We start from the raw sequence: 25,582 nt of genomic DNA, 5'->3' as shown, positions 1-25,582 counted from the left end.
AAGAGCAGGAGGGAGACAGAGATTCTTATAACTTTAACCATCAAAGGGGATTAGAAGGCACATAAGATTTTAATGAAGAATGGTTTGTAAAGAATTTGCTGCTTTTCTTTCATTATCTTTTATTTTATCTAAAATGTAGGAATATCCCTAAGCCTTTCTTCCTTCTGTTTGTCTTTACACTGGCCATGACCATTTACAGCAGATGACTTTTGTTATATATATATTTACCCCATATTTTATTTCATATTAAATGTTATTATTTTATGCAACACAATTTTACGATTAATAAATTGGGGTGGGGTGGTTGAAAAACAAAGCTTATATTTATTAAGCTATAACTAAGGCTGGACACTTAAAATTTAGGAGCCACGCAGGAAATTTAGTAGCCAAATTAGGAGCCCCCACAAAAAATATATAATCTTTGAATTCTGTCTCTCACACTGTTTAAGTGTATTTTTGTCTAGAAATGCCCATGTATTTGGAACATACAATGTAAACCTTGTATTATTACTTTTACAAGGTTTAATATGTTGATATCCCGTGCATCGAGTCAGATCTGTAACCTTAGGAGACTAGCTTTGCATAGACATTAGAAGAGTGTCCTGGATTTAGGCAGAATACACTGTATAAAATAAACGACGGCTTCCTTCATCGTGTGAGGTCTCTGCAAATGGCTCTGTTATGGCTATCTCGTGCTTATTCTATCAGCTTAACTAGCTCTGAACTCTCCCTGGCAACCAGCATGCCAGGCTGCAGCATTTGGGTCCATGTTTTCACAACATTCTTTTGCAATGCCATATGGATGCCCACCACTTGAATGCCAGCGACACATGCCAAAGCTGTGGGAGAGTGGGTGGGTTACAATAATCTACAATACAGATACCAAGAGCTTGCCAAGCAATACGATTAATTATGGCTCCCGATTGTTTTCAGTGAAGTGAGAAATGGCTTATGACTTTTTTTTTTTTTGTAATAGTTTTGTTTTTGCAGAAGCTTTAAAATTCCTATTTATTTGGGCTTCCAGTGTTTTGTCCTCATAGTTATATTGATGGTTAACTCTTGATTTCATTGGTGTCTTATACTTAGAACTAAGTATTGTGTGTGAGATAAAGTCCTCTTAGGAAGCCCTAGGTTTAGATATATCTGGCTTTAAATCCAGAAGCATCACGCAGATCTTATGAACATACTTTAGGGGTCCTAACCCCACAAAAATATAACAATAACAAAATAATAAAATTATATATAACATAATAGAAAGAAAAACATAACTTGTGGAGTTCAAAATGTATGAAAAATACATTACCAAGATCTAATATCATTAGACATCAGTGTCACGTTTCCACACATTTGTCATATTTAGACAATTAGAGCTCTAGATTGCTCAGCTGCTTTATAAAATAACTATTGCTTCTCTGCGTAATTTCTGGGAAAGATATTACAATTGACTTGCATCACCTAAAAAAAGACTTCTTGATATTATGATTCATATCTTAATAGGTGGATGAGTAGATTGTTGTTGTTGTTGTTGTGCTAGTTGCATATTGTGGTCTCGGCTCACCAGCTATCTCTAGAATCACTGCTAGGGCAGTAATGGTACCGGGGTGGGTTCAACAGATTAAAACGTCTTAAAACCTAACTGTGATCTATACAGCCTTACTAACCGGGGCTGTTCTATGTTATTTGTATTACAATATATGAAAAGGAAGTTAATAACTTTTGTTAGAAGTATAGAGCCCTGCAGACATCCAGCTTATGCGTCAACTTAGTGCATGTTCTGGGAATGCAACCATACAGGTTCAAGGAAATAAGGCACCTTTTTACTGTGAATGTACTTAATTAACTTAAACACTGAATCACACACCGTCTTCACGCAAAACAAACATTTTTTGAGACTTTTATTTTAACTGAAGATTTTTTGGATGTACCAAAACTATAATATAAGGTAGTACATTTCTATTAAAGTTTGTTATTTCTCTGAATCATTTGCATCTCCTTATCTTCTGAGGTGAACTCTGCTGATCGTTCCACAATTTTGGGAATCCTTTTGATGAGCCTTCGAATCACTTGTGAGTGCAATACTATACGTACAACATTTAAATCATTTTGTCACATTGTATACACTATTATTTGTTGTTATTCATATTTTTTACAAGGTATTAACTGTTACTGTTTTATCCAATAACCTTTCAGGTTATAACATTTTGTAATACTTTGTCACACTAAGCGCACATTGAATTTCTGTTTTGATATTAGTGTGTTGTGGCGCATTGCACATTGATCTTTGTAGCTGCTGGTGTGCATCTTTTGGCTCTGAGTATTCACAACTTTTTTGACTGAATCATTGTATTATCATTATCTTGTAGTTGTCAAGTTTGGTAGTTTTTGGGGCTTTTTTTTTTTTACTGGTGTTCGGGATTTTTTTCACAATTCTAGAAGAATGCTAACTGTTTTTTGGACTGTTAATGCATTTCACAGTAGTAAAATGCAGTTATACTGCCAGGCTAGGTGAAAATATCCCTCCTTGCTTGGCTAATTGGGTGTAAATGTCTTCATGTAACCTGATGGGGTGTGAACAGGCATGTGCTATGTGGGACTGATTGGCTAATGAATACACTATGCAGCAGCTCGCACAACAAACACTTTTGAGGTTTGTGTGGTGTATTGATTATTTTAGTTATATTTTGGGTCCGTCCAAAAACATAAACCTTTTTTGGTTCTTTTCTAGTGATTTTTTAATGCACAATCTTTTTATTTTAAGTCAGCACATCTTTATTTATTTCCTCTCTGACAAGCTCCTGCACCTCAAAAAATTCTGGGACCCTATTCAGTTTGCCTATCTTTCCCTTTCAGCATGCGCATGTTATGTTAGGTCCGTGCTCCCTTTATCACAGAACTCTTGATTCTGAGCGTTAATAATGTATCATATCCCAGGATTTACCATTCTCCGTTTTAGAGAACTCACTGACAGGTGAATTATACTATTTTCTCCCCTAAAGTCATCTGACAACCTGCAGCTTTCATCATCATGGCACTGGGTCAGTAGATGTTGCCCAGTCCTACATATCATCATCAGCGATTGTTGGCATTGCTATCAAATTAAGACCCAGGCCCTCACCTCATCAACAGCCATCATGTTTAATCACTAAAGTGCCCAAAGCCTCTATAATAAATAAATATAGCTCCTTCCAACCCTTGTGTTACAAGTGAATACCTTTAAATCAATGCATCCATATTCAAGGTATAGATGTGAGGAGGGCACTAATGCGGATCTGTGGTGGCCCGACCAAAGGCTGGGCCAAGTACGACTGATAGCAACCCTGCATATAGTATACAATTGGGTGTTTACAAATAGAGTACTTGATCTACTGTGAAATGTTAAATGCCCTCTTGCCTTTGTTTTTCTTCCTGCAGGACTGTAGTGGTTTTAGAGGCACAGTCTGCTATATTGTCACCCCCTGTGTAACACTACTTTGACAGACAGGCAGAGAGAGACAGAAAGAACGGCTAAGAGTCCCTAACGACGCGTGCCAAGCACGTGGAAGGTAAATCCCCTAATTCAGTCTATTCTTCCAGCATTCTCTGGCTGGCGGCCAAGCTAAATATTTCTGCTGGAAAAAAATGCACTCTTGTGTGTGCTGTGCTCTCCATAACACAGTGGCTGTGAAACTACAGCTGGACACAAGGGCTTTCCTCAAGTCAGAAACACTTCTCACCCAGTGGGATCTTTTTGAGCACTCGCTTGCCATACCAGGCTTATAGATGCCCAAATAAAAATGTACGTGTGAGCATATTGTGAGTCTGCTACTGCATTTTAAGATGCTGAATTGTCTGTTTTGTTTATTACAAATTATTAATGACTGTCGCTATCACGATTTGTTTTTATCTAACAGAAGAAAAACAAATTGAAAGATTTTATTTTAGCTCCTACCTTTTTTTTTTTTCATTTTCTGCCGAGACTTCCTGGCTTGCTGCCACTGCAAATCTGCTGAACGTTCTTTAGATAAATCAATTAGAGGGGCTTTAATATTTGGTTGATTTAGAGCGCAGCATATGGGCTGCTTTTGGCACGTCATGTGGTGTGTTCACTTAATTGAAAAGATTAATTTAGGTGTTCCTTTAATTTGGGGACTCCACAAAAACAATAGTGCCGGACTTTGCATTGAGGCACTTCAGAAGTGTTTGCATAAACAAGGTTGAAAGGATTTTGGTGTTGTGCTTATAATTTAAACAAAAAGTTCAACAGCTAAACAACCTAGTCAAACTACACACAGGCCTTTTATGTTTACTATTTTGCATCACATGGATTTAACCAACAAGACACAACAAAGAAAATCAATGACATCATGCAGAATATACACCAAGCAACCTACAATAACAGCATTTGAAACATTTTATAGAAGATTTAAAACTTAACTTGTTTTAATTGGGTATACAATAAGAGACCACAATAACCAGGAAGTTTACCAGATACATTCATCATCGCAGTAAGATAACAATACAAGCAAAGGGTCATTAGTTTCCACAAACTAGACAAAGGTTAATAGAAGAAAAGAAAAGTAAACACATTGGAAAATATGCTGTACCCCCTATAGGCTTAATATTAACCGAGTATCCCTTTTAGCTTCCAATATTGCCCACCAAGGTCCAACCTTGTTTTATTACCATTGTGGTTACATCTTTGGTGGGGCCTTTGTAGAAAATAATAGATACGTTCAGATAGTCTGTTATAGCTCCTTATTGTATGAGAAATCATGTGTGTAAAAGTATATGTTTAAAATGATGCAACATTTGTCAAAATTTGATGTAATCCAACATAAACCCTTTCAGTGGTGGTTACATTACCCCCTAGATTTATTTTAGGTTTACTGCTAACCTGCTGTCAGTCAGCTTGAGAGTGTGACAATAAACGTTCTAGTGTAATTCTGGTCCAAAATGCTCAAATTGCGCTGTAACCTTAGCTACCAATGGAATGTTCCTGATGACTATTCCACTCTTAGCATCAGAATGTGTTTTGATTTTTTGTGTTTGTAGAATCATCCCTACAGCCAAACTGTAAACGGAAGTAAATATAGCAATAATATATTACATTTTTTTATATAGCGCCAGCAGATTCCATAGCGCTTTAGCATCAGAGTCTGTTAAATTTAATATCACACACAATAACAAACATGTATAAATGAGAAGAGGGCCCTGGTTTTGTGCTCTTACAATCTAGTTGGTTGAGGGTAAAACAGTAGGAGAGGACGCTTGGATGAGGATGAGTTGGTTGAGTCAGGATGATCTGTAGAGGTAGGGGGTTGTTCAGATGGCTTGATTGAGATGCTGTCAGAGTGTTAAGAAGAAAGATTGTACACTTATGTAAAACAAAAAGGTAGGTTTTCAGAGAGCATTGGAGATTTGCATATGAGGAAGAAAAACTAACAGACCGGGGAAAGGGATTCCAGAGAAGGGGTACAGCATGTGTGAAATCCTGGATGGGGAAGTAGGAAGATGTAATGATGAAGAGAGACGAAGGTCTCTGAGGAATGAACAGAGTGGTTAGGGGTGTATTTGGATAGGAGGGTAGCGATATAAGGGGGGTGGATTTATTGAGGGCTATGTGGGTCAGGGTCAGAAGTTTGAATTCAGTGACCCAAGTTTGAAGTACCCATTACCTACTAAATAAAAGAGGAACTTGCTGCAGGGTCTCCTTGTGAAAGCCAAAGTGATGTTCACCCCTTAGGAAAACAATCTAAGCAAACCTTACCTGTATGAAGGTCCTAAAAGTGGGACAGTCTGACACTGAGTTTAAAGTTTAATATCCCTTTAAAGCACGAGCCAACTCTCCCATCATCTAAAAACCATTAACCCATTCTCATTAACTGCTCAATAGCATGAGACGACACCAATAAAATAATTGCTCCCCAACGACCAATGTTTTGTTTAATCCTCACAATTGGGTGAAGGTGGATTTTTCCAGGTAAGTGGGGTATTACTGCTTCAAATTGCAAACTCTATCATATCCATATGGCATGCAGTAAGGTACCTAATATTCAATACCATCAACGTAATGGAAGCAATGGAAATAATACTAGTGATAATTATAATAAAAAAAGCAAAGACTACTTAAGTTCAAGTTTAGTCTAATGATTGAATTGTTCATTTGTCACAAAGGTTTTATTGCTAGGTTGTGTGTAATGGAACTGGCTTATTAGTATAGCTGAAACTGCCTCACAAGCTATGGCTGGAATGCCAACAGGTGGCACAACACAGTGTCAAACCATCAGTCATTTGGTACACAAAAGGACACAGATAGTAGTGTTTGGTGATAGGTATTGGGAACAACTAAACAAGTATTCGTAAAACTCATTTGAAGACTCACACTTTTGAAGAAAAAAAAATCTTAATTTTGCATCCAGGCTTATATGCAAAAGAAAGACTTGGTTTTCAGTTGGATTTGTACCTTGCATGGACCTTTTTTAAATGTATACTTAATGTTTCCGGATTAATGGAAAAAAGGTTTCACGAAAAATCAAAGTTCCTTTTTTACCCTTGAATTCCGTGTTTCAAAAAAAAAAATGTACTTAGCATATTTTAGCATATTTTAGAGTTTTTGCTTGGGTTTGCTTAAATTGTAACTGAAACAAAGCTATTTAAAAGTCATGAAAATGAAATGTGATAATATAGATAATTCATTCTCGTGTTAATCTAGACTATATAAATAAACATTTTATTTGTAAAAAAAAATGCAAATAACTGAAATAGGTAGCATATCATGAAACAAGTAAATGTACATTCTTAGGAAAAAAAATAGATCCCATTGAACTATTGAAGATTATTTTAAACCTATTTTCAATGATTCACTTATCTCTGTTTGGGCAAATAAGTATTTCGTAAAATAAAGTATTCCCCTTTTTACTTAAGAAAAAATCATCTAATTACAAGTCCTTAGACAAGTAAATGTGTTACAATTACACATTCTAGGGCTGGAAAAATCACACTTTGGATGACCAAATTTGATGTATATGAGATGCTCCCTGCAGAGCAGTGTTGATTTTCATCAAGGTCTATAATATACAATTACCACTTGTCCCTTGTGAGATTATTGGTCTGAAAAAAAAAAGAAGAAAAAATCAGTACAATAGGTGAATAGATACTAAAGTTACAAAGACTGGCATGATTTTTGTGAACATATTTCAGAAAAGAAAGGAATATGGATAATTTTTAAAATTAAGAGAACAGCACAATAACTTACAATTTCAGGGAAACACCTTCTAAAAAGACAGTGGGGAAGTTTGTTTTAAAATTCAGATTTTGCCTATATTTTATGTCCAACCAGTCTAAAACTACTATGATAAAATTAGGCATTGTACATTGGATAGATTATTATTTCAAATAATTGAATTCAAAATTATTCTAACTTAATTAAAAAATAATTGTATATATATATATATATATTTAATTCTACTGGTTTTTGTTTCTTTTTTCAGTTTTTCGGATAGTTTGAATAGTTGAGTCACCCTTCTCCCGTTACCACATAAAATAGAAGCTATTGTTTAATAAGGAAGCAGATTGTTTCTAAATATAAAATATATATATACTTTTTTTTTTTCCTTAAGAATTTGTGACCAGGCGCTAGTGTACATGTAGATGTTTTTTGTTTTTTTTTTCCTTCAGATGTGTGTTAATGGTATTATCAGCCCTACAGTAGCCAACCGGAAATGGTTAATTATCATTCTATAATTCTATATAATGCTAAAGTGTGCGTTATACGTAGTTGACATTGTGTGTGAATCCTTTAAAAATTATATTATATATGTGTACATATATATATATATGTATGTGTATATGTGATATATATATATACACATATCAGTGTTGACTGTTCCCCTGTGGAGACCATTGATCAGCTCACTCATAGACAAACAAGCCATGTGGCTTAAACCAAATTCATGTATAAAGCCGGATTGCTATTGTTTAAGTCGCTTTTTTTTCTGATTTCACTCAGCCTAAGCAAACTGTCTTGCACATCTTAAAACAATTTGGCAATGGGAATTATCTAGCCGGCCGGCCAAAAGAGTTTGTTTTGTTAATTGCTCTTGTTAAGCCTAATTACTAAATGGGGTGGAGTTCATGCAAGGGGAGGGAGAGGGATGTAAAAAAGGCAAACTTTAAAATCCTTGGTGCAGGCTGAGGGAAGGTTAGATTTAAAGAACCAGTGAGAGTGTGTGTGTATAGCAGACAGTGAATGGGTAAGAGCAAAATACAGACCCTGCACGTGGAGTAAAACTGGAATGCACTTACTGTGCCCTGGATATCTGCTTTGTGGGAATACGTCAAGGTACAAATTTATTTTATTCTATATTTTTCTGTATTGAAGAGTTACCAGGATACGGTAATTCACTAGAAAAAAAAAACTTTAAAAAATATTACCATCTTCTTTGTATATTTGAATATTATTTCATGGTATTATTTTTTTTACACACTTTCTCATTGCTTTGTATTTTTTATGATTTTTATTTAATTTTCAAAATTTTTGTTGAGATTTTTTTTCTTAAAACAGTATATTTTATTGTTTGTTTATTTGTATATATATTATATTCATTTCAGCACCGGTGTGTTGTGTTCCCTTGTATTTGCCCTGTCTGACATGACTTACTACCCAGGTGTGATGTGTATTCTTCTTTAGTCAATGTATGTACATTTGGATGGGATTAAGAGAACCCAGAGAACTCACGCCGCTAATAGAGCGGGTTGAAGTTCTTTACGTTGGGTAGATGAAGGGCCCCCACTGTTTTTCTTTGCTTAGCCCTGAGTAAAAGTGTTTACCTTTGCCTGTTATTTATGCTAGTTAATGTACTGTACCAGATCAATCTATATCCTGGGGCCCATATTTCAGCTTGACTCCTACTTATATGATAAATGGTTTCAGTTTGACACTGTTTTATCAGTTAAGCTCCTGTCGGTGCTGCTAGCTTCTGCTTTATCACAAGAAAGTGAGTTATCTGAGATATATTGTTAACAGTTTGAAAATACTTGGTGGCAAAGATTGATGTGGCATACAGTGAGGGAGATATGCACAAGTTGTTTATTGCCACTGAGTAGTAATCTGCTTTCCGGAGAAATGTGAATCTGTGAATTCATTTTGCTGATACCCCATACAGTCAGACTTGGCACCTACATCTCTTTGTAATTTCAATAGTTAATTGATTTAGAACTTTCCCCAAAATTATCTTGCATTGTGTATATTTCTGCGTTCCGTATTAATGATCTGTGTTGATCAATTCCAGTATAATACGTATTAATATCATCAATCCAACAATTTGGATTGTATAGGCTATGGAGAACAGACCAGTGGTTTAACTGAAAATGGGATGCAGCTTTTAGGGCAAATTCTCTAAATACCTATTCATTAGAGCAAGTCTGATGGACACGTCAGGTTTTCAGGATTCGAGGTAACGAAAAAGAAAAATCTTACAACGCTGGCAATTAAATTGCATGTGGATTGGGCAGCTTTACTGTACTGCACACCACTGAAAAGGTTAAATTGTGTCAATTCTTGTTAACATATTGTAGGTCTGGCGACCGGTCGTTCAGATTTGCATTGTGCGTCTGGCTTCATCATTGAGCTTAATGAAAAGTACAGTTTAATCACTGGTGAGCCAAATTGAGCATGATTAGCTGTTATGGCAGATTAACGTACAGTATTGTCTGGTGCTGTAGAATATTGATCAGACTGTGTCTTGGGATGGTCTGCCACTCGCTACTTTCTGTCTTTACATCATGCTGTGGTGGGGGGTGGTGCTAGAGAAGCTTCAGGCAAAGGTCCAGATGGGACAGAAGACTGGTCCTGAAAAGACCATGTCAGGAAGTAGGTCAGGTACTCGGAGAGATTATACGAAACACGCATCATCCCCCGTGCGGCGGGAGGCAGGACAAGCAGCACACAATTATAAGGAATTAGAACAGCAACAAGAAGTGCAGATTTATTAGGTTTAATTGTCTATTGTCCGGACAGGGCCCTTCTTGCAGATCACAGCTTCTGCCATCCTTCTAATACCTCTAATGGACTCTCCATTGTAGGATTATCTCTTGTAAGAACAATGTCTTTCTTCATGAAGAGTTGCTTGGGGGATTGGTTAAAAAAAGCCACCCCTGCCTCTGTATCAGTTCCATATAGTCTTCCATTTGGATCCCCCGTCGGAAGAAGTTAGAAGAGCCTCTGTGTTGCTCTTCTTTCAGCAACCGTATTACTTGAGGGGATTGAGAGATACCTATTGAACATTAACTGTTACCCCACCTTCCACAACTATCGGAAAACAATAGCCTGTTTGATAGAAAAAGTGATAAGCAAGGACATAGTCTTAAGAGCCTATAGTGTCTTGCCCTTCCCCCTCCATTCTATTTTCAAAGCTTCTCTGGATTTTGCACAGTAAACATTGCAACATTTAAAGGCAGATAAGGTGTCAACTATTAATTGAAAGGAGGAAGGAAAAAAAAAACCTGGGATTATTCAAAAAAATTGTTTTTTGCTGTAGGTAGACTATAATCGGCGTGTGCAAAAAAACAAATATTACCGTAGGCATATAATTTATGGCAATATATGTTTATCTGATGCCGTGGTATTTTCACATTTGCAGATTTTTGGCACACGGGGCTTTTATGACGCTCCTCTTGCTCGGTACATGTTCACACACAGAAAAGGGAATTTCTGAGACCAAATTGTAAACGTCTTAGGCTGATTGCTACATAGCCGAAAGCAGCAACATATGCTAACTGCTGATTAATGAAGAGATGGAGGTTAGGAGCCGAAATTGAAATAAAAGTTTTAACTTTAAAATCGCACAGAGCTTTTTATGAAATATATGGTAAATAGTCTACATTTGTTTTTTTTTTTGTTTTTTTTTTTAATATAGACATCTTAAGTACTGGTCATGTGATGACCAATTAATAATGTGCCCCCATGTGAAAGATGAAAGGGCCCTTTTGTTCTTTTTTATGTGAAGTTTCTTAGAATTTAGGATGCCCTACAATGAAAGGTGAGCACATTATGAAAGAAAAATGTCTTAGCACATCATTAACGTTCATGGACAGTGTGCGTTTCATTTATTTCTTTCCTTTTTCCGTTCTCTTCAGGGAATTCCACCCTGCATTATTCCGAATAAACATATTATTTGTATACGCATAGTAGTAGTGTGCATACAAAGTAGTTTAGCACATCTTTATACATGTAGTATGGTAACTCTCGAGGCTCCTTTTCACAAAGGCGTACACAGCCTATGTACAAGCAACCTTTTCGGTTTCAACTTTACTGAATTTTCGTGTTGGCTTTTGTGCAAATGAGCTCAGTAAGTAAGACTTTGTGACGCTTTTCAGAGGTTGCGCGAGCTAGAAAAGTTTGCATGCAGATTGGCTGGCTACGTTGGGAAAAGTAATCTTTTTCTTGGTTTTCCCGTCCGTAAAGTTCCTATAGAAGCTACCACTTAACATAAGAAAACTGGAGCTGTGTTTATGTTTTGATTCTTCTTCTCACTTTTTGTTTCCTTTGCATTGCGTTATGAGCTGTTAATGGTAAATGAAAAGCTTTCGACACATCTACATCTGAAAAGCGTCTTGGTTTTTCTTTTCTGTGTAGCTAGAGCCACCTTGAGTTTGAACATATTGTTCCTATGCGTGCATGGAACAAGTCAGCATCGCCCGTTTAACTCCTTGGCTGCTTTGCATGAGAAACTTTTTTGGCTCTATGCGATCTATCGCTTTCTGTGAGTTTTTTTTTTCTTTTCATTTTGCTTACCATTAAAACACTAATAAGAAAACAAAATAATTCATAGAGAAATGTGTGTTATGGTGGACCACCAAAAAGCCTTGAAAACATATAATAGTTGTTGATGGGACATCTGATGTCTTGAAAGCTTAGGGGACTATATATTTTACTTCTGCCGCTCTGTTTTCTAGGCTCAGTACAGCATTATCTATTTTGTATGCCCCGTTCTTTGTTGCAAGGCATTTGTGAAATACCATAAACAATTTTATTATTTCCTGTATAGTCAGTGTGAAGAAGTAAACAAAACAAAAAAAAAGTATTTCTTTGAAAAAAGTTTTGTAGACTTCCAAATTTACTAACAATGTGCGTATATCGTGCAATGAGATGAGCCAGGTATTGTGAAGCTCCTCCCTCCCTGGCAGTGAGCAGTCGTAAGCAGTGCAGTTCATGCACACACACACACACACACACACTGTTTCAGTGATTCTCAGCAGCGTGCAGCACCTGTCTGCCAGTATGAGCGAGAGCAAGCTCGAGGAGAGATCTCAAGGTGTGGAGTCTGTTAATCTCTGAGATCCGCAAGTCCTGGAAAGAAAATGCTTTGTCTGTGTCTGTGATCGGATCACCTCCAATGTTGGATTTTTGTTGTGAAAAGTGTGTGGAATCTGCCTGGGTGAGGATTTTCATTTCTCATTTTTCGTCTTTTTTCATTATTATTTTTTTTGCAAAGCATTTAGTTTAATAATATTTTCTTACAGCATACGTAGCCACTTTTTTAAAAAAAAAATTTCCAATGTGCTTTATTGAAACTTCAGTCATTTTATGGGGCTTTTAGGGTTTTTAGCATTTTTTATGATTTCTCTGTGTGTATGCGCAGGCATACCAAAGCAGTGAATTTGTATATTTGTTATCTTTTTTTTATAATTTATTATGTATATTGTATCTGTTCTGTTAATACAGCTTTTTGATATGTTGTGTCTTAAATGTAACCTGTTGGCTTTAAAAGTGTATTTTACTATATCTTGTAATATGTTTACTTTGTGAAAACTGATTCACACATCATATCCAGCTTGAAGCAAGTATCAGTATAGGATGACGGGTAATCTGAAGGCAGATTTTAGTGATGTCCCGGCTAATGTGTGGAATGTGGATTCCCATTAGATAGACTTCTTTACTGCTGTGACTTTTTGGAATCGGCTTTCTGAAACGGAAGGAGTTAAGCTACGACCACCTTGCAGTGATCTTGGCGACATTGTTGCTACAAGGGATGCAGGCAGGATGTAAGGCTTTTTTTCTCTCTTTCTGTCCTCAGCAGGATGAAAAAGAAGACGTCAGAGAGGGGTTAGGTTGTTTTGAAAGTTGTTTATGAGCTGGAAGTTGGTGGGAAAGTTCAGGCTTCCCCATTCGGAAGAGTCGGACTGAGTTCCGCTCCTTGTAGCATGCAAATTCCATTTTTAGCTTCAGTCAGACATCAGCTTCTTCCTCTTCCTTTTCTTGTTTGTGACACTTTCCAAGCAGTACTTCCAAAGAGAGAGTACTGTAAAGCCTTGACTCCAGACATGCTTAGACACTTTAGGACATGCAAGGAGCAGTCTCTAAGGGGTTAGGGGTACTACAGGTAGGTTGATAGCCTGGTTGTTTTATGACATTTTAACACTGATATACTGGTAACAAAGCTAAGGACTTCTTAAGTTATTTTACTGCACTAATGTATCAGCTATACAATTTATGTTCTAATGTACCTCAGACAGGGTATTACTCACAGTCTCAAAGGAAACCACCTCTTTGAAGGACGTTCGTGGCTTACATATATTTTTCTCCTCTCCCGTTTTCCAGGCTGCCACACGGCAAAGAACAATTCAATTATTTGAAACTCCCCAACTGGAGGGGACATAATAGACAATGAAAATGGACATGGAAGGAGTCGATATGACGCTGTGGCCCGAGGCTGAATTTGAAGCGAAATGCACCTATATTGTGAAGGATCACTCGTGGGACAGCTCAGATGGAAGTAATCTCACCCAGGCACAAGCTTCTTTGCCTAGAAATCTGCTTTTCAAATATGCGTCTGGCTCCAAAGAGGTGAGTAGGCTTAAAGGGTTAAAAATGTATTTGATTACTTGACATTAAAGGATGCTTAGGGAAAATATGGCATCTGGATAATAAGATATAGTTTGCTTGCCACTTTGAAAGTGTTTGAAAAAAAATGTATTTCTGTTTATGAAGAAATATAACCTTTTGGGGGTTTTGCTGTGTTTTATGAATGCTGTCGTCTCATTGCTGACCAGGTGTTTTAGGAAGATGGCAGAGCACATTTCTAACAATCGTTTTGAGGGATCAATGTTAAAACTTTTACAAACCCTCTCCATACGTTCAGTTAGAGATACAAGAGAGAGCTTTATTATTTTCACACTTCTAGTTTTTTTGTAGAGTACGCATTGTCACAATTTGTTTGCTCCTTTAACATGGAAAAAAAAGACCTCCAAGAGTGTAATTTATGGGTTTTCAAGTGGGTGCATTCTTCAGGTTTTTGTTTTTATAAGGGCTGTGAAGTGAGCCGGGATGAGCAACGGGCTGTTTACATTTTTATATGGCAATTATAGCTAGGTGTACGAGCGAGGCGATCAGCTGGGTAATCATCTCTGAGTCGGTCCTTTTGTGCTACTGCATTCCACAGGTTTCCGGCTGAACAGCTTCTCACCCTGCACTCTATTAAATACTTCATTGCCAAAGTGTCATGACATTATTAATACTACAGTTAGGACATCATCATGATGTGTACAAGTGATTGGAGTATTAAAATGTTAAGCCTTATATAGTATGTCTGTTTCCGGCACTCATTTAGTGTTTGGTCATTTATGTTTAATATGGATTATGTGTCCTGAGTCTAGAACCCCAGTTTCATCGTTTTATTTGGTGTTGTGAAGTCTTTGAATTCCAGAAACTCATCTGATCTGAGCAGATTAGTTTTTTTGACCCGTTCCTTGCCTGTTGACTTCTCACTACCTTGTAGTGCTTTTGAACATATATATATATATATATATATATATATATATATATATATAGAGGAAGGTGCTTTTAGAATCTTGATGATCTTTGTGATGATCATATCTCCTGTAATTCTGCTTGTGCCGCTGCTTAAATGTTAGGCGACTGTGTCACTCAAGGATCCGGATGCAAAGGTGTCTTCTTATATTATGTTTGTTCAGTATCCCAACTTCCTACTCGTCTATCCCCCCTGTCTCTTCTCACAAAGCACCTATATGTTTGTTGGTGAAAACCAGGTTACTGGTTATTGTTTCTAATGCCACTGGTTGTCAGGGAGCCTTCTGTAACCCAACATAATGACATAGATTGATTTTTCTTAAAACCAGCAGAGGGGTCAGTGGTGCTTGTAATGAAATGGGGTAGGTTCTGAGGGGGGAAGATTAAGTATGAACTTGCTAAAAGCCCTTTGCCTCTGCTTTTGAAGTGTTTATAAAAAGGCCTTGCCCCAGTAATGAATCATTGGGACCTCTGATCAGTTACAGTGGCAGTTTCATCCCAGTTTAGATTACCCGTGTTTTTAATGTATTCCTAATCACCGAGAGGACATCTCCGAGTACAAAAAGATGTTGCGACTGCTAAATACCATTTAGCTGAAATTTTTCCATATCTTTTCTTTTAGTGTTTTAGTATGTTAGATTTCCCCTTTAAGAGTATACGACACCTAAATGTAGAACCTTGTAATCCTCTGGGGGGGGGGGATTTAAATAGTACCCGCAGCATTGTGTTCGGTCTGATTTTGGGGTTTGAAAAGATGTAATTTTGGATGTGAAAGCTAAAGTCTAGTAATCTAACATGCTGTGTCACTGAACACTGAAACCTCAGCAGCAGATGTTTTTCACGTTCGACACTTTCAAGTAAGGGGGTTTTCAAGAACTTTTTCACAAATGTGACATGCTAATCAGAACAAAAATCTGAAAAAATGTCTTGCGGGGAAGTTTTGAAACCTAGTTGGTCGTGAACCCAAATTTGCAGGTGAATAATAGCTCAGCAAGAATAGAAGAATCCACAGTGCCACTAAAATGGAACTTCTGACACCAATCCACGCACATCTCCTACCTTTATTGCTTAGCCGTTTTAAATTTAAACTTGCAGGTATTCCCATGAATTGAATGTATCTGAGAACTTGTGGACTCTAAGAAAAGTTATATGAGCTATAGTTTAGCTTTAAAAATGTCAGGTCTAGCCATGCGTGTTTCACTTGTTGTTGTCTATATCGCCCTCTTTTGGTCTCTCCAGTATTTATCTAATCTGCTAAATTCTAGCAGCCCTTATCCTTTTACTTTGACTGCTGGTACGTAAGATTGCTTCACTGTCCCTTTCAAAGAAACTCATACTCACCTTAGACACCAGTATTTCCAGTCCAGTCATGAAGCGTGAACTATACTTTGCTCTTTTTGCGTTGTACATGTGTTGGTTTAACTAAAAATACTTTAGACACAGTCTGGTGACCGTGTTTTACAACCAAGAACAACAGTTCACTATAGCTGAGCTTGTCTTCCTTCTCTCTGGCTACAGATAGTTGCTTTTAACTATTTACGGGTATTGCTTAAAATGAATAAATAATTTCAAATTAAAAAAATACTTTTGTTCCTACTTTTGTCATTTATGGTTGTTTATATGTTCGTTGTGTAGGTTGAAATGATTGTCTATGTTTGGGCAGGGTGGTATATTTCTACTCCTTATGCCCTGCGAATGCCTTTTAAATATGTTTTACTCATTGTACTTATTCTGCTTTTCTTTGCCAGGTAATCGGAGTTGTAAGCCAAGAATATATCCCCAAAGGAACCAGATTTGGGCCATTCATTGGTGAAATCTTCACAAATGACACTGTCCCCAAGAACGCTAACAGAAAATACTTTTGGCGGGTGAGTTACAAGTGTATTGGCAGACATTAGAACCCCCCAGACATCTACATTTCGTTGTCGCTCCTTTACGTGGAGGGAGCTTGATTTTGTTGCCCAACGCAAGTCCATTGGTTCCTCTGCTTTGACATTGTTCGCCAAATTGTTACAGAAAATGCTCGTCATTGCGCGTACGCACGCATAAGAGGAAATGTGAAGCACAGGTAGAGGAAATTGTGGCAAATCATTTCTCAAATGATACAATTCACTTCCTGGCTTTGCTGGCAGCGATGGGAACATCTGGTACATAAGAAAAGAAGTTCCCTTCACTTGGCTCATGCATTGAGTTAGAGGATGTGTGGTGTTGAACAAACCCCTTAAGTGACATTATTTCTTGTAAGTGTACTGTGAGTCAGCACATTCTCTGCGCTTTTGTTTTACGTGGAAATCTCCCAACCTGGGGGTAGATTGTTCGTGAACATGCCATCCCCACCACCACACACAAAATGACTGCTTTTCTCATTAACCCTTTGAGATAAAGTGCCGTGAGAGATTGTGGAAGTTGGAGGGTCAAGCGGCAGTTCGAATATGGCAACAGTTGGTTTCCACTTATAACATGGCATGACACCCTTCTGGGGTTCCTGAAAGGCTCTGGGCACCAGAAAATAAGGAAACCCACACTCCTTATAATCCCTGAGACAAATGACACAATGCACTGAAACAGCCACCTTTATTCCCCCCCCCCCCCCGGTTAACATTTACACAAAGCTGCTTTCAAAAGAAAGTGATTGTGCTTGAAATGCCGCAGACAACATACACAATGCTAGTCTTAAGGACCAATTGTGGCTACTACTGCATTTTAATATACCATTAACCCTTTGTGTGCCTGAGCGTCGAGCAGAACAAATACATTTACCATATTGTGAGCTTTGTTAGCCTTTTTGCCTTTACCTAGACAAAGTATATGTGGCAGTTTCCCAGTCTAAGATCCTACCGATACTAGCTTCTAAATGCAGAGTTTTGGGGTAGCATTGGCTAGATGCATTTCTTTCACACATATCTGTTACCAATAAAGCATGTTTCGCTGTTTGATCTGTGCAGAGATTGTACCGATTCCCCATTGTTGTTCACTTTTAATGTTCCTATTGTAAATGATTCCTATTTTATAGTGATATGATAGGTGCGTGTGTATGCGTATAGAGAGATGTGTACAAGACTGTGCTTGTCTTTGTGAGAGGAAAAGTGAGTGAGAATGAATGACACTGTTGGCCTGGCTCCAGCTTATGGCTCATTGTTGTGGCAGGTGAAGTTCACCTTTACCCCACCCAGTGTTTTGCAACATGACTGCATTCCAAGTATTTATATAATTAAGTTTTATTTTAGTCTTGCAGGGAGTGGGGGCAGGGGGTGGAATGGGATTGGGGCGGCCAAAGAGAAACTCTGCTTTGACGTAGTGTAGTGTAGTGATGACACTGTCCCTTTAAAAAAAAATACATGAGTGTGTAATGATGAAGTTGGTATCATTAAATCATCAGAACAAGTAACCATAGGTGCTTCTTCTTGAGCAACATAGTAATTATAAGTTGTTCCTAACTCAGTAGACCTTCTAATCACATTATCTAAATATAAGCAAATATATTGAACTATAACAAGATTTGGTCTCCCTGGGTACAAAAAAGTTAACCAAAAATTAAATGAAAGAGAATGAAGTTTGTTAACTTTTAACATTGAATAGTAAATTAAAATCATATCCCTATATTTCTTTATATTATCTAAATATAAGTGCAACCCGTCTGAATTAAAATTCCTATTTACGATATTTTCTGGGGTTTGTTTGTTTTTTTTCTAAGAGAGAAATTGTGATGTTTGTGTGTTAATGCTGATCTTTTCTTCACATGTTCACATAGAGATTTCCTTTTTCCTCATCATATCATATGCCCCTTTCTTTATCCACCTGTAGATCTACTCTAATGGGGAATTTCATCATTTCATTGACGGGTATAATGAAGATAAGAGCAACTGGATGCGTTACGTGAACCCAGCGCACTCTCTTCAGGAGCAGAACCTGGCTGCCTGCCAGAATGGCATGAACATTTATTTCTACACAATTAAGGCTATTCCAGCCAATCATGAGCTGCTGGTGTGGTACTGCCGGGACTTGGCTGACAGACTTCATTATCCTTCCTCAGGAGACCTTGTGACGAATCTCAGTAAGTAGATTAGAATGTACACGGAATGATAAGAATGCTAGCACTGCCTAAATGATCCAAGAATAAAGCCCATAATTAAATGGATGTACTTCAACAGTGGGTGTTTCTGCAAATAAAAAGTACCTGAAATCTAGCAGGGTGGTGCAAGGTTTCTCTGGTACAAAATTTCATTTCGATAAGTGGGCTGCTCGACAAGAGCACTTTTTTCCTTAAACCGAAATCAAATGTGTAGAAAAGCACTGGCGTGGCACAATAGTGTCATATAGGAAAGAACGTACATTTCAGATAACAAAGAAAAAGTGTTCACACGTTAACAGACACCACATAAACCAAGAGCTGAGCTCTGAGCAAACCATTTGAGGTCATTTTTTTAGAATTCAAACTTTACTTCCTTTCTTTGGGGAGAGCCTGATTTTATCTCTTGCTCTACCACATATCTCAACAGATCTAAGTTACTGTCAGTTTCATGGTATTTGGTTTTTCTATATTTTTTTTTATTATTTCACTTAAACTTTCGCCGTGGTGGCTTATTTGAAATTTTATTCAGAAAATACACCACTTTTTTTTATTATTATTATTATAGAAGTTATCTTATTTGAAGTTTGAAACTATACACCAGTACTATGTCTCCACGTGAATTGTCATGGTATAGGCCTTGATCTTTACTATCAAATCAATAAGTTGATAATTGCAACTTTGGGTCACCAAAGGATGTACAAAATATTGCACCCTTTGTACCAGAGGGTTAAAAAAAATTTGCAACCAGACCCCTGTCAATAAATCGAACTTTAGCTTGCCAAATTGCTTTCAAACGTATTGCAAAAAATAGCTAAAATGAGTTCTTGCTTTTTTTTTATCCCTTGTTAAAATCTGTTAACTACTCATTTTACTGGGAATCAAAATGCAAGGTAAAATCTTCTAAGATTGCTTTCCTATGGAAGCCGAAGTGTTTGTCTTTTCCCTCCTCTCTTTTGTTTGTTTTTTTCCCTTTTAGTTTAAAAGAAACAAATTTGAACTTCCTGTCTGTCATGTCCCAGTGAAAGACAGATCAGCGTGATAAGCTGTATTTATTTTTAACTAGTGGTCTCAGTCTACCTCCTCTGAATGCTCTCAATCAATAGCCTAGATCAACACCTTCTTCGTGTCACGAGTATTTTTGTTTCTAAAGTGGTCTCCTAGTGAGCAGCTGCTGAGTGCTGCTGAAGTTGGTACGCTTCTGTGTTAACAAAACAAACAAAAAATCTGCTATCTTCCCTTCTTCCATGAAAATACAATTATCTTAGCATAACGTAGTTGCAAAGCCTATAAAAGCTTTAAGCCTTTGACACAGAACTTTGTTAATGGAAATCTGAATGTTCCATTTTGGTTGATTATTTGTGACATTTGTCAACTTAACTAATGTATTATTTCCACTTGACTTACTGTAGTATTTATTTTACAGAGCACAATCTTATCATCACTGAGGATCAGATTGCCCAGAAAGAAGTCCAAAAAAGCACACCCAAAAAGGAGCACAGTGTAAAAGAGATTCTGAAGAACACGACAAACCAAACCAAATCTAAGGAGTTCCTACTGAACAATATTAATGCTATCTCTCCTGAAAAAGATACAATGGACCTGCACAAAAACTCCAGCCCTGAGAGATCTTTCTTTCCACGGGTAGTCTATCCATTTCCATCCCACATTCATGGAGACTATTTGAATGCTTCTATGGGGTACACCATGGAGAGACAAAATTACTTGATGCATTCTCCAATCCAACCATCCGGCACACCAAGTCCATCATCAAGAGGTAGCCCAGACCAAAGCCCCCACAGTAGCCCTTCTTCTTCTGTTTCACCTCATCACTTGTCACAGGATCACAGAGAATTGTACCCGTTCCTGAATAGACCATTTAGCACTGAAGGCTTGGGTTCTTTCCATGGCTATGCACCCCCAGCCAGTCACCTCCCACAAACATTTTTGCCACCTTATAATTCTCCATACTCCAAGTTCTTGTTACCACCATACAGCATTGGTTGCAATGGCCTCAACGCATTAAACAATATTAATGCCATGAATAATTTCAATCTCTTCCCAAGAATGTACTCTGTTTACAGCAGTGTCCTTGGGGGTGGAAACCTTCCTCACCACATGCTGAACCCAACTGCTCTCCCGGGTTCCTTGCCCCATGAGGGAGGCCATAGACTACGTCAACCTGATCAACCAAGAGATTTTCTTATTCCTGCACCCAATAGTGCCTTTTCTATCACGGGCGCTGCTGCTAGCATGAAAGACAAACAGATTAGTCCTCCAAGTGGGTCGCCTACTGCTGGAACAGCAGCAACGTCAGACCATATAATGCAACCAAAACCTACCTCAGCTGTGATGACCACAAGCAGCGATGAAGCCATCAATCTCATTAAAAGCAAGAGACATATGACTGGCTATAAGACTCTTCCCTACCCACTGAAAAAGCAGAATGGCAAGATCAAATACGAGTGTAACGTTTGCTCAAAGACATTTGGACAACTTTCAAATCTCAAGGTATTGATAACATTGACTCAGTTACTCTTTATATTTTTAACTTGATTTGTTGTGTGTAGGTATGATTGGTTTAAAAGCTAAAATCATTTTATTAGTTGTAGATATCCTGTGAATTTATACCCTACAAACACATTCTTATGCCTGTCATCCCTATTTTTTTTTAAATAAAGGTGCATCTCCGGGTACACAGTGGTGAGCGGCCATTCAAATGTCAGACTTGCAGCAAAGGATTTACACAGCTGGCACATCTACAGAAGCACTTTTTGGTACATACGGGGGAGAAGCCTCATGAATGTCAGGTATGTTCACTACAAAATCATAATGTCCATCTTATATAACTATCATATGTGCTGGAAACTAGCGTTTCTAATTATGTTGACAGCCAAATGTTAAACTGTTAGATACTACGTTTGTTAGCCTTGCCCATTTTGTTACACCACCAATGAGGCCGTATGGAAATTAGTTGTTCCCCATTATAGAAATTAACTTGCAAATGAAGCTGGTCAATGGCAACACCCAGAGAAGTTACCAGCCAGACAACAGATTTTAATTCTTTGATTTTAAACATTCCTTAAACAATTTCAACTGTTTTCAGCATAATTTCAGTATTCCAATAATGAAATCTATAATATACCCTTTTTGTTCTCTGCTTCAGGTATGTCACAAACGGTTCAGCAGCACAAGTAATTTAAAGACTCATCTGCGTCTCCATTCTGGAGAAAAGCCCTACCAGTGCAAGCTGTGTCCAGCAAAATTTACTCAGTTTGTCCACCTCAAGCTGCACAAGCGCCTTCACACAAGGGAACGCCCTCACAAATGCATCCATTGCCACAAGAGCTACATCCACTTGTGCAGCCTCAGCTTCCACATGAAGGGGAACTGTCCGGTAATGCCGAGACCAGGCCTGACCAGGGAGGAACTCAATCGCGTCAATGAAGAGATTGAAAAGTTTGATATCAGTGACAGTGCAGACAGGTTAGATGACATGGAAGACATAGACATGCTGCCAGCGGTGGAGAATGAAATGATGTCCCTCATCAGGCGGGAGATTGAAGGTGCAAATATGAAAGTGTCCAGGAGTACAGGAAATGGACTTCACACATCTGGACATAACTTCTACGAACAGCCAGAAGCTGCTGTTCGAAGCAATGGCAACTTTGTGTTACCTGTGAAGGTTAAACAAGAATCCATGGATCAAGCGGACTCCTAACTGACAGAAGCAACAAGTGTTAATTGTAGGATGCTGGGGGTTCCTGGTGCATTATGTTGTTTTATATTTAAAATACTGCACAGTAGCCTTTTGACTTGTGAAATTGTGTTTTCCCTTAAATTAACCCTATCTCCAAGAAGGAACTCCTGTAATCTCAGGGCATAGAACAGGGCAGGGATTTGTGTATTGCCTACTCACTTAATATTATTAAGACAATCATATATCCGTAATTATTAAAAGTACTTCATAATTTATTATGCAACGTATCATTCTAAAAGCAATAATTAGCAAATGTTTACAATGAAGGGCGAAATCATTGTAATTTGAATATCTATATATACATATATATATTTATGTACATAATTTTTTAAGTGGCCATTCATGTAGATATTTTTGGCAGTTTTTTTTTTTTTTAACTTAAAAAAGTTTGTGTAAAGGCAGGAGGTTTGTTAGGCCCTCCATACCACTGAACAAGAAATTGTTGCCAAAGCTGGAGTTTTCTTTTTTGGTTTGTTTTTAATCCTTGGCATATTTACTTAAATTGATATCTTGTGACTCGTTCCCTTCTCCCATGCATTGGACATTCTGAATGATCGTATGCCGGTCTGAGCAATAAAAACTGGAATAATTAGATTAATGTGAATGGGGTATGGTGCCACAGCAAAATATAATATGCACGTCTTTGTGAAAACATCCTAAAAGCAGAGCAACAGTGGGAGAGGAAGGGAATCGGCTCTGAGATATATATATATATATATATATATATATATATATATATATATATATATATATATATATATATATATATATATAGTGTTCAGGCCCATCCCTAGGAGACAGGATTTGTCCATGGCTTTAGGCCAACTGTCCAGGTATTTCTGTTACTGTCGTTTTTCCTCCTGTGAGTCATTTCCTTCAGTATTTAGTTTATTTTGTACATTTTATTGTTGTGTTTTAATTTAAATGAAAAGGGCATTGCAAAGTCGTTTGACAATTTACCTCATTGCTTGTGTCCAGTGGTGCAGAAGCTTTGTGACTTCAAAAGAGAAACCAAAAAAAAAATGTGCAGCGTGCAGACGGCACGCACGCTTTGCTCACTGACTCCAAAGATTATTGCTCCATTATAGCAGGCAGACCCCCCCCAAAAAGGCGATGGTGCCCGTTTGCAGAACGTGTAAGACATAGTAATGTCTAAAATGGAGCATGCCTTCTGTCAGTGCTAAAATATCATTAAAAGGTACCAAAACAACAACAGCTTTAATTGATCCGCGTTTGCAGAAGTTTGCAAGATGCTGTGAATCTACGTAGCAAGCACTAAAGTATTAATGTAATATATACCAAAGTATCACTACTGTCACTGGACACATGCTTCTTTTAGTAGTTGCCAGTAGTGCGTCTCTGTATTGACTTCAAATACTTTTTTTTAATGTATCACCTTTTAAAAAAAATGTTTCAATAGGATATCGTTTCATATGAATGTAGCAAATTGTGCGTGTTTTTTTTTTCTAAAGAAGAAAAAAAATCTGACCAAAGTTTAACAGGCTTTTTACTTTGCTAGAACAAAATTTCTTATGTTTACAAATTGGTTTACAATGTTATTTATGTGCAAATTGTCAAAAAATGTAAATTAAATCTAAATGTGCATTTCTTTATATATCTATCGTCTCTGCACCTTTTATTTCTTTGTTTCTCACACTTGACAAGTTTGTGGTATGGCCAGGGGGAGAAGAAATGGGTCCAATGCATTTGGCCTTAATCTTCTGGGTATTTAAGAGCACTGGCTGACTCTCCAGCAATCTGTTTGAAGTATCTTTTAATATCGTGTGCATACAAGGCAAAGGTAATGATAAAAATATGAATTTTAAAATATTCCAAAGACACAACGAAAAGAATGGAACAATGCACAGAACACAAGCCTTTTTTTCTCAAGGATTGGCTGTTATGTTATGCCAGGGAACAATAGGCCATCTGCTTCCCTTCTGTTCCCGCACATCCCACCCACCTGATAGTAGAGGGTCTTCTGGTATATGAAACGCTATGTCTGCAGTGCTATAGGAGGGGGCTATACACAACCATATGAAAAACAGCAAATCTGTGATTTCATTCTCATGAACAGCATAGAACATTACCTAGAAATAGTTATTCTTATTATTTAGTGATTAATATAGCGCCATAATATTACACAGCGCTGTACGGTGGTTATTTGAAATATGTAAATATTGTACAGAAATTGTCACTACACACCCATTACATTAGATTTATTTATATATAGCGGCAGCAGATTCCGTAGCGCTGTTACAATCAGAGGGATCATTTAAAGGCGTACACAATAACAAACTGGTACAAAAGGAGATGGCAAATCACTCTTGCATGCTTTTGCAGCTAAATAAGACATCATTTCAGCTTTTAGTGATGAACTCAATAAATCATTTAGGTTTTTCCACTGGTTTCCAGGATAAGGAAAAAGTCGTTAAACAATAATAAAATCATCCATATTATTATGGGTAGTAAGAAGGTTTGATTAAATATTTTTCACTGTATTCCTTGCTACATATAAAATATTATACTCAACTGGTGTCCCAGGCCTCCCTCAAGTTAATCACACTTGAGTGGTCTCCATCCTTTGCTGTTGTCTTTAAGGCTGTATGAACATGTAAAAAACATAAATTAAGACAAATGGAAACTTGCCAGAGTTTAGTAAATCTCGCTCTTAAATATGATAACATGGTACATGTTCTTAGTCCAATACTTTAGAGCAATTGCATTAATAACTTCATAAAAAAAAACTTGGAAGCAAAGTCAGGCTCATAAGTCATATTCCTTTACATGACAGAAAAACAATCTATGTCGATGGAGAGCCATATCCAGAGGGCTGTAGGGGCTTTCGTGAAATGTTTCATAAAAAATACATTACATTAAAACACGGCGCACATTTTACATGTGTTAGTCTCACCAGGCTTCGTGAGCTACCAGCTGTGTAACTCAAAACACATTACACCAAAGA

At 37.4% G+C, this 25,582-nt stretch overlaps 1 protein-coding gene across 2 annotated transcripts; it reads left to right on the top strand.

Moving 5' to 3' along the window:
* The first annotated feature begins 8,188 nt into the window (after positions 1–8,188).
* On the top strand, positions 8,189–23,839 carry PRDM1 (PR/SET domain 1). Of its 2 annotated transcripts, none has more exons than XM_053461007.1 (7): positions 8,189–8,320; positions 13,580–13,825; positions 16,537–16,656; positions 18,593–18,842; positions 20,284–21,368; positions 21,539–21,667; positions 22,024–23,839. In XM_053461007.1, the coding sequence occupies exons 2-7, from the start codon at positions 13,646–13,648 to the stop codon at positions 22,576–22,578; spliced, it is 2,319 nt and encodes a 772-aa protein (XP_053316982.1). In that variant the 5' UTR covers positions 8,189–8,320; positions 13,580–13,645; the 3' UTR covers positions 22,579–23,839. The 2 variants fall into 2 exon arrangements, with proteins under 2 accessions (XP_053316982.1, XP_053316981.1); XM_053461006.1 differs by lacking the exon at positions 8,189–8,320 and adding an exon at positions 12,225–12,416.
* The last annotated feature ends 1,743 nt before the right edge of the window (positions 23,840–25,582 follow it).

This window comes from Spea bombifrons, chromosome 3 (genome assembly GCF_027358695.1).
Source record: "Spea bombifrons isolate aSpeBom1 chromosome 3, aSpeBom1.2.pri, whole genome shotgun sequence".
Lineage (NCBI taxonomy): Eukaryota > Metazoa > Chordata > Amphibia > Anura > Pelobatidae > Spea > Spea bombifrons.
Note: the sequence above shows the minus strand (reverse complement) of the source record. Positions and strands in the feature narration are given on the sequence as shown.

Bases quoted from the DNA above. Each gene is read 5' to 3' on its own strand.
- PRDM1 (XM_053461007.1), top strand. From the start codon at position 13,646: ATGAAAATGGACATGGAAGGAGTCGATATGACGCTGTGGCCCGAGGCT. The intron at 13,826-16,536 runs GTGAGTAGGCTT...TTTCTTTGCCAG, and splicing joins ATGCGTCTGGCTCCAAAGAG to GTAATCGGAGTTGTAAGCCA. The intron at 21,668-22,023 runs GTATGTTCACTA...TCTCTGCTTCAG, and splicing joins AGAAGCCTCATGAATGTCAG to GTATGTCACAAACGGTTCAG.